The sequence below is a fragment of the Molothrus aeneus genome, chromosome 1 (assembly GCF_037042795.1).
Source record: "Molothrus aeneus isolate 106 chromosome 1, BPBGC_Maene_1.0, whole genome shotgun sequence".
Lineage (NCBI taxonomy): Eukaryota > Metazoa > Chordata > Aves > Passeriformes > Icteridae > Molothrus > Molothrus aeneus.
The window spans coordinates 143,441,351-143,450,280 of NC_089646.1; the positions used below are offsets into that span (position 1 = coordinate 143,441,351).

Here is an 8,930-nt window from a genome sequence, read left to right on the forward strand (position 1 = left end):
CTGATAACACATCAGCCATAAAACCTACTGAATTCTCCTGCATACTTGATGGTCATTCTGAAGACTCATGGACCATGGCTGCTGTACTGATCTAGCTGGGTGGAAACTGCAATGGTGGGTCCTGCCCATCTTTGACAGGAGGTGCATTTCAGTCTCTGTTTTTCACCACAGTAAACAGACAAGGACAGTTGCCCTCCCTGATGTCTGCATTTCTCCCCTGTGCTGGGGGAGTCCACTGAGAAAGTACTCATTAGCACAGCATATGAGTTTCCCTGAGCCTGGAGGAGGGGGGTAGGAAGATGTTATTAATTTAGTCAGTGCTGTGCAGCTTGCAGAAACACTGTCAGATTCTGCCTACACATATCTCACCTCCTATTGTTAAAGAAATTACAGCTGCTGAAAGAGATGAAAAAGTAACTCATTTATTTTCTGGCTTTCATAGTAATAAGGTAAATCTGATTCTCCTTGACGCTGTCGTATGTCTCTGCATTTCAGACTGGGGTCTTTTGGGGTAGCAGTGGGGACATGATTCTCTGCACAGATGCTATCAGTGAAAGTGTGCTAGCCTATTTTAGTGTCTCTGACTGAACTGACCACATTTGTTTGGGTATATCACTCATTCAAAGACTTAGGACTTTCCAAGACTAATTAGTATCTAGTTAGTACTTTCCTGTTTCTCACTTGTGAAAGGCCAGAGACCTGCAAGGCTTTGGAGAGGTCAAGTGGAACTTTCAGCAGTAATTTCTGAAGATAGCTCTGAGTTCATAGACACCTGGAATGGTTTGGGTTGGAAGGGACCTGAAGGATCATTTAGTCCCAATCCCCTGCAATGGGCAGGGACACTTTTAATGAGACCAAGTTTTTCAAAGCCCCATACAATCTGAACTTGAACACTTCCAGGGATAAGGCAGCTACAACTTCTCTGAGCAACCTGTTGCAGTGTCTCACCACACTCAAAGTGAAGAATTTCCTCCTGATCTCTAATCTAGACCTACTCTCAGTTTAAAGCTGTTTACCCTCATCTTATCTCTACATCCCCTTGTCAAAAGTTCTTCTCCTGCTTTCTTATGGGCCCTTGTTAGTTACTGGAAGGCGTTGTAAGTTCTTTTCTCCAGGCTGAACTACCAAAATTCTTTCAGCCTTTCCTCATGGCAGAGGTACTCCAGCCCCCTGATCATCTTCATGGCCTCCTCTGGACTCACTCTGGCTGCTCCATGCTTTTTCTAATGTTGGAGTACCCAGAGCTGGACCTAGTACAGTGTTCATGGTGACCCTATGACTGTTAGACAGCTTATTGTCCTCTGAAAAAGAAATTGCAGATGTCTCCTGAGAACAAAACATGCAGTAGGTGGCACAGGCACACAGCACATTATGTTTCAGGGGTTTCCAGGCAGGGGAGTGCAAGAGCTTTTCCCACCACCTCTACTTCTCTCTCACATTTTGCTTTCATTTCTGCTTCTCACAGGTTCCCACTCTGTGGGTGTATCACACATACATTCCACCTGGGGTCCCTGCTCAGTCCCCTCCCATTTCCTACTGATCACTAAATCCTTCCATGACAAAACAATCACATTGACTCTGCTGTCACTGTCATCTTAATGCTATACTTGTGCATTTATTCTTTCTGTATAACAGCTATTTTGTCAAAATGGCCCTTTTACTGGAAATTGATACTTACTGATTTCACACCTTGCTTCTTTTTTATCTGGGGTTGAACATAAGAAATCAGAGCAAAATACCTTTTTTTTTTCATCTACACTAAAACTGCCTCATAAGATCCATGCTGGTGCACCTCAGAGTGGGCTCCTCAACAAAAAGTGAACTCACAGTCTGCACATGCCTGGAGAAATCATGTAGAATATTTTAAAGACTGTTTCCTCTGAAGGCTGTATTGTTTCAATGGCACATTTCTCCCAGTCTTCCCTTCCTGTTTTTCCATTCTTGTGAACACAGGGTATTTTAAAAGTCCATCTGCTCATGTTACTTATTCCTCTCCACTTTAAGTCATAACCCTTTGTGATATTAGAGTTAATTGCTCTGTCTGTGATTCTATTGCAGCTATGAATGGGATCATGATTTTCAACCCTATCTGTACTGGAGTAATTTCAAAATATTTCACCTATTAGCAGCTCCATCTGAACTTTAATGGCTTTTACAATTTTGAGGACATTTATTGTGTATCTGGTGAAACTGATGCTATTCCTAAATAGACAGGTGCCCATATTGCATTTTACACCAGTTGTAACTAGAGTAATTTGGATCTTGCACCTTTCTGGCCTGCCTTTAGTCATGTTACTTCCATTTACAGAAGGAAGGTTTGCTATGGGCAGAGTGGGATGTTATTTAAAAATAGCACAATGTATTTTAAGCCATTTCTGAGCAAAGGTATGCATATCCCATTCTGGAAATGTCAGTTGGTGAAGCATCTACACCATGCCTATGCCACAGCTCTTGTTTTGTCACCCTCTCTGCGTAAAACTGTCCTTTAATCAACAGGACACGGGACAGAAGGTGGCCCGAGGTTCCTTGCCACCCTTTGCTCCGTGAGGACTGCGATGTTTGCACACACTCTGCTTGGCGAAACGCTCTTCATCAGACACGATCGGAAACAGCAAAATGAGTGGGGTTATTTTGTTTTGTTTAGTCGTGTATGGGTGTGTTTTGGCTGGGTTTGGTGCTGTTTTTTGGAGGGTGGCGGTGCAGCGCAGGGCGCGCCGGGCCCGGGGGTCGCGGCTGTCGCGGCGGGGGCGCGCTGGCCGGGAGGGGGCGCGCTGGCCCCGCGGAAGCGGCGCGGCCGCCGTGGGAACGCGGGGCCGCCCCCGGAGCGGCGGCTCCGCCGGGCACGGACGGGGGTCCCCGCGCCCGGGGGGCGGCCCCGCAACCCCGAGGGCTTGTGCTCGCGTGTGCTGTGCAAAATGCTGGGAAGCGGGGAATAAATACACATACAGGCATAGAACATCCCAGCGGGCTGCCCGCGGTGGGAACGGGAGAGCCGCCGGGAAGCGTTCAGGGGGGCACACGGGGGTGTCCCTCCACCTCCCGCGAGTGCGGAGGCCGGCGTGGGGATGTGGTGGCAGGATGCGCGGGGCGTAGCTCCTTGTAGACTGGCGGCTGTCCCGGGGGACGGGAGAAGGGCAGGTGCGGGAGCTGCGGGAGGGGGTCGGGGACGCCCGGGAGGGTCGCCGGCAGCTGAAGGTTCCTCGGAGACGGGGTTCCCGAGGGACCCGTCGTGATAGGGAACGGGAATAGGAGGGAGCGCCCCGTCGCAGCTCTGCAGCCGCAGCAGCTCCGCGTCCCTCGGGGATGACCGAAAGGAGGGAGGTCACCATGGGGCGAGAGGGCGAGAGGAGGTGGTCAGAGTGGGGGCGGCACAAGCCGGGGCGGGGGCACACGCGGGGACCGCCAAAGGGAGAGTGGCTGCAAGGTGACCCCCGTGGGGCTCTGCCTCCGCCCCCTCCCTGTTTAATCCTCTGCAGACGCCGGCAGAGGCGGGATAATCAAGCGGCGACCGGGTTGGGGGGTGCCCCAGCTACACACGCTCCTTTGTGCCGGCAGCCCGCGCCTCCCCCGCTGCCCCTCGGCCACCGCTCTGCGCTGCGGGACCAGCTCGCCCTGAGGTGCTGGAGCCTCACCCAGGGGGGCGAGGGGCGGGTGAAGCCCCTTCCCCGCCGCCGCCGCCATCGGGGTTACCGCGCTCTCCCTTGCGAGAACGCCAGCGGGAGGAGGGGAGCGGCGAGGATCTGCCTTTAATCCCTGCTAGTAATTTCTTTTTTTTTTTTTTTCCTACTATGTTTACTTCCGACCTCTCCGTGCGCGGCTCGTAGTAAAAGACAACAACAAAAAAATAGTAAAATAAATAAAAAGGGCCGCGGAGCGCGGCATCGCCTTCTGCCGGCGCAGCTCCCTCTCTCTCTCCTGGCCGGCGGAGGCGGGGGCAAGGCGCGGCCGCGGATCTGTGCGCGCTCAGGAGCGCAGGGGGCGCGCAGCACCGCGCCCTCCCGCGGCGGAGCGCGGAACCTGCGCGGCTGCTGAGGGCGGGCGGGAGCGCGGCGGGGCCCCGCGGTGCTGCCCCCGCCCCCGCCACCGCTCCCCCGCCCCTCGCCGGCGCTTTAAAGGAGGAAAGCAACTAAACTTCTATTGTACCGGCTAGCGCGCCGCGCCGCCCCGGAGCAGCGACCGACCGACCGACCGCGCCGGGAGGCGGCTGCTCCGCCGCTCCGTGGGGTTTATCAAACCGTAGTGGGAGAAAGAGACCTACATTCTCCCGGCGTTTTGTCTATTTTTCTTTTTTTTTTTCTTTTTTTTTTTTTTTTTTAATTTCCCCCCCGTCCTTTCTGGCGGTTCTTTTTATCATCTATCCATTTTCCCTTCGTTGTTCCCGCACCGCCTGCAATAATCGCCTCGCTACGTCTCGCAGCTGGCGCGTTGGAGAAGCCGGTGAGTTGCGGGGCTCTTCGCTTCCCATCACTCGATTCCCGCGGTTGTGGCGTTTGGATTGACACAGGCTGGTGACACCCCGGCTGCTGGCAGGGCTGCGCTCCGCGGACGTGGATACCGACGGTTCCTCCCGACGGACGCTCTCCTCTGCTGGAGCTCCGGCGTTCCCATCTTTTTCTTGCGCTCGGATTTTAATTTAATTTTTTTGCGGGGGGAGGGGAGCATTTGCTTCTCGCGTGTGCGCAGGCAGGGTATGATTGCTACATATATTGCTTATATGCATTTATATATATGCGGATATGTGTATATATATATATGACAAGATTTGGCAAAGTTTGCCAAGGTCGCTGCTTGTCCCCGCGCAGCGCCAGCACGCCCAGGTGGGTGGCTGAGGAACCGCCCGGCTCCCGGCTGGAAGCCGCCGGGCGCTTGGCACCCCTTCCCGCCGGGACGGGGGATAGGGATGGCGATGCGGTCCCGGGAGGGAAGGAGCTCCGTGCCCCATGTGAGCGGCAGAGAGCTGAGCTGAGCCCAGCCGAGCCGAGCCGACCCGGGCTGCCGCAGCCCCTCCGGGGGAGCGGGGAGGGTGGTCCGGGAGCTGACGACCGATCCCTCGGCGGGTCAGGTCGCGCCTCCCGATTGTTCCGCCGCGCTTAGAACGGAGTGAAGGAGGGTCGTAGGTTTTTGGGTTTTTTTTTTGGTTTTGATTTTTTTTTTTTTTAATTATTACTATAATTATAATTTTTTTTTTTTTTTTTTTTTTTTACTAAACGCGACTGCGCATTTCCCTGCCGGCACGGTGTGCGGAGCGGGGAGGGAGCGCTGCGCGCCGGGGGCCGGTAGCTCCACCGAAGCCGGGGAGAGCCGACCCCCACAGCTCACCCGGGTGCCCCTTTCTCCCCTCCCTCCCGCAGGCACCAGCCGCCGCGATGCCGCTCAGCGCCGGCTTCTCCAGCAAGAACTACGACTACGATTACGACTCTGTGCAGCCCTACTTCTACTTCGAGGAGGAGGAAGAGAACTTCTACCTGGCGGCGCAGCAGCGGGGCAGCGAGTTGCAGCCCCCCGCCCCGTCCGAGGACATATGGAAGAAGTTTGAGCTGCTGCCCACGCCGCCCCTCTCCCCCAGCCGCCGCTCCAGCCTGGCCACCGCCTCCTGCTTCCCTTCCACCGCTGATCAGCTGGAGATTGTGACCGAGCTCCTCGGGGGGGACATGGTCAACCAGAGCTTCATCTGCGACCCGGACGACGAGACCGTCAAGTCCATCATCATCCAGGACTGCATGTGGAGCGGCTTCTCCGCCGCCGCCAAGCTGGAGAAGGTGGTCTCGGAGAAGCTGGCGTCCTACCAGGCTGCCCGCCGGGAGGGGGGCCCCGCCGCCCGCCCCGGACCGCCGTCCGCCGCGCCGGCGGCACCACCGCCCGGACTGGCCGCGTCCCCCGCCGCCTCCGTCAGCCTCTACCTGCACGACCTGGGCGCCGCCGCCGCCGACTGCATCGACCCCTCGGTGGTCTTTCCCTACCCCCTGAGCGAGCGGGCCCCGCGGGCCGCGCCGCCCGGCGCCAGCCCCGCGTCCCTGCTGGGCGTCGACACGCCGCCCACGACCAGCAGCGACTCGGGTGAGTGGGACCCACGCGTGCTCCGGGAGGGCGTGGGAACCCGCGCGGCGCCAGGGGCTCCCGGGGCGCAGCTGGAAGGCAGCACACCCCCGCCTCCCTCCTCAGCCCCCTTTTGCCCCCCTCCCCGCGTGCGATTTTTTTTTTTTTTTTTTTTTTAATGCCACGTTTGCGAGGCACGGACAGTCCTAGCCAGCTTATTTCCTGGAAAACCAGCCCAGTTTTTCCTCCGGGGAATAAGGGAGTGAAAAGCGGGGGGAAAAAAGTATGTGTAAGTGTAGGTGGGATAAACTTTCATCATGGGGTCCCGATAAGGTTGGCTCCCGGTTTCACCCGTGGGCCGGGAAGGAGTTAACTGCAGCCCGAGAGCCGCGGGGAGAATGTGCAGTCAGGGAGGTGCTAGTGAAAGTGACTGCAGGGGAGTGAATGGGGCTGGGAAAGTTTTAGAAATGCTTCCTTAGGTATGTGACAGCGGGTTCCGCTCCCTCGTAAATCTGGTTTGAAGCGCTACCCAAAGCGCTACAGCCTTCCCCTTTTCCTTTTTTAAAACTAGTTTTCTTTTTTTTTTTGCCCCCAAACTCCCTCCTATTTTCCACAAATTACCAGATCAAGAGAGATTCAGAAAATGTCTCTGAATACCCATGTGTGTTAAGTAAGCTTTCTTTTAAGGCGTGGCCAAAGCCTTCTAAATCCATAATTAAGGGCAGCTTGAGTCTGGGAGCTTTATTGCGCTGTACTGCTGACAACCGAGGTTAAACTTTCCTACTATCTTTCATGCACTCGACATTACGCAAGATCATTACAACTTTTTGAAATCAGGGAGCCAGGGTTTGGACTGCAGTCCATGTGTCCTATTGTACTTGAAGCATTGCTTCCTTAAAGGGAAGGCTCTTGGGGAAAGCCATGTCCAGCATCATGAAATAGATTTAAGAAGGGTTTGTCATTGGGTTCCTCATTGTGCAACTCATAGTAGCCTTCCCTTTACATACAGTAGTCTTGGGAGTGCCTACATACAAGTTATGAATTAATTTTTTTTTTTTATGGCAGAAGAAGAACAAGAGGAAGATGAGGAAATTGATGTTGTTACATTAGCTGAAGCAAATGAGTATGAATCCAGCACAGAGTCCAGCAGCACAGAGACGTCAGAAGAGCACAGTAAGCCCCACCAAAGCCCGCTGGTTCTCAAACGGTGTCACGTCAACATCCATCAGCACAATTATGCCGCTCCTCCCTCCACCAAGGTTGAATACCCAGCTGCAAAAAGGCTAAGGTTGGAAAGTGGCAGAGTTCTCAAACAGATCAGCAACAACCGAAAATGCTCCAGTCCGCGCACGTCAGGCTCGTCAGATTCGGAAGAGAATGACAAGAGGCGAACACACAATGTCTTGGAGCGCCAGAGGAGAAATGAGCTGAAGTTGAGTTTCTTTGCCTTGCGTGATGAGATACCCGAGGTGGCCAACAATGAAAAGGCTCCCAAGGTTGTCATCCTGAAAAAAGCGACAGAGTACGTTCTTTCCATCCAGTCAGAGGAACACAGACTGATTGCAGAGAAAGAGCAATTGAGGCGGAGGAGAGAACAGTTGAAACACAAACTTGAGCAGCTAAGGAACTGTTGTGCATAGGAACTCTTGAGCATCACTTAGAATAATGCAAACTAGACTGAAACTATGATAAAATATTAATGATTCTAATATCTCTCATGAACTACGCGGTCCATCGAGTATGGAACTATTGCAACTGCATGCTGTGCGATTTAACTTGAGACTACACAACCTTGGCTGAATCTCCCAAGGGTTTGGCCAGAACCTCAAAACTGCCTCATAATTGATACTTTGGACATAAGGGATGATGGGACATTCTTCATGCTTGGGGATGAACTCTTCAATTTTTTTTCTTTTAAGATTTTGTATTTAAGGCATTTTTTCATATGAGAATCCAAAAGAAAAAGGTTGTCCCCAGTTTGCTGTATATATTTACACATCATATTGCCATGTAAATACCTTTAATAAAGCCTTTATAGAAAAATGTGCAACATTAATACGCAACAGTTGTGGCAACTGGATTTATACTTGTCTTGAACTTCTGTGCCATAACATTTCACAATTTTGTTTTTTATTTAAGTACTTTTTTTTTTTCCTTTTACAAATGATTTTTATTTTGTTTTTAGATAAATAAATATTTGCCCAAAATATAATTAGCTAAATCCTGTGTAAAGACTTCACTTTGTTTCCCACTGTTGTCATTGCATGTCTATTTCCATGACATTCCTTTTTCTGTCATTCTGACAGTGACCTGACTGAAGTTAAAGGGGGGTTGGATGAGGGGAAATGGTGTTAGTTTTGCTCACAGCTTAGTAGAGACTAGATTCTTGCTCCCACTCCATCTCTTAATTGAAGTGGGTAAAATTGTCAGTGTAATGTCAATTCAACTTGCCTTGCCACCAGGTCCTCCATGCAGGTGTGGTAGCAATGCCTGTGTTGGTTGTGGTCATTTTCCTGCTGAAAGTAAAGCTGGAGTGGTGCATTTTCTCACTGATCACCTCAGTATGTAGGCTCTGCATTCCTTCCACATACATATAATTACATTTTCAGGGCATGACCTTCATTCTGCACTAGGACATAGCCATGTACTTTGAGGGCTGCTTTGTAGTAGGCTCACCTTAATTGCTTCCTGTTTGATTTTAACAGAAGTTAAAGAGGATAAGAAAATAAACTGAGATGGTGAGTGTTGAAGTGGTTAAAACAACAGAGCGGTTTCCCTTTTTAAGTGCTGAAATCAGCAGAGCCAATCTTGGTCAAACACCTTAACACTTTATTAATGTGAATAGTTACTTGGGATTTCAAGGGATACAAAGTTCAAGGACACAGAAAAGAGAG

General features: G+C 52.0%; 1 protein-coding gene across 2 annotated transcripts; it reads left to right on the top strand.

Moving 5' to 3' along the window:
- The first annotated feature begins 4,330 nt into the window (after positions 1-4,330).
- Positions 4,331-8,092, top strand: MYC (MYC proto-oncogene, bHLH transcription factor). Of its 2 annotated transcripts, none has more exons than XM_066548348.1 (3): positions 4,331-4,437; positions 5,352-6,057; positions 7,102-8,092. In XM_066548348.1, the coding sequence occupies exons 2-3, from the start codon at positions 5,367-5,369 to the stop codon at positions 7,674-7,676; spliced, it is 1,266 nt and encodes a 421-aa protein (XP_066404445.1). In that variant the 5' UTR covers positions 4,331-4,437; positions 5,352-5,366; the 3' UTR covers positions 7,677-8,092. The 2 variants fall into 2 exon arrangements, with proteins under 2 accessions (XP_066404445.1, XP_066404455.1); XM_066548358.1 differs by lacking the exon at positions 4,331-4,437 and adding an exon at positions 4,448-4,688.
- Positions 8,093-8,930: the final 838 nt, after the last annotated feature.

Coding starts and splice junctions, on each gene's coding strand:
- MYC (XM_066548348.1), top strand. CDS start 5,367: ATGCCGCTCAGCGCCGGCTTCTCCAGCAAGAACTACGACTACGATTAC. Junction 6,058..7,101: donor CACGACCAGCAGCGACTCGG/GTGAGTGGGACC, acceptor TTTTTATGGCAG/AAGAAGAACAAGAGGAAGAT.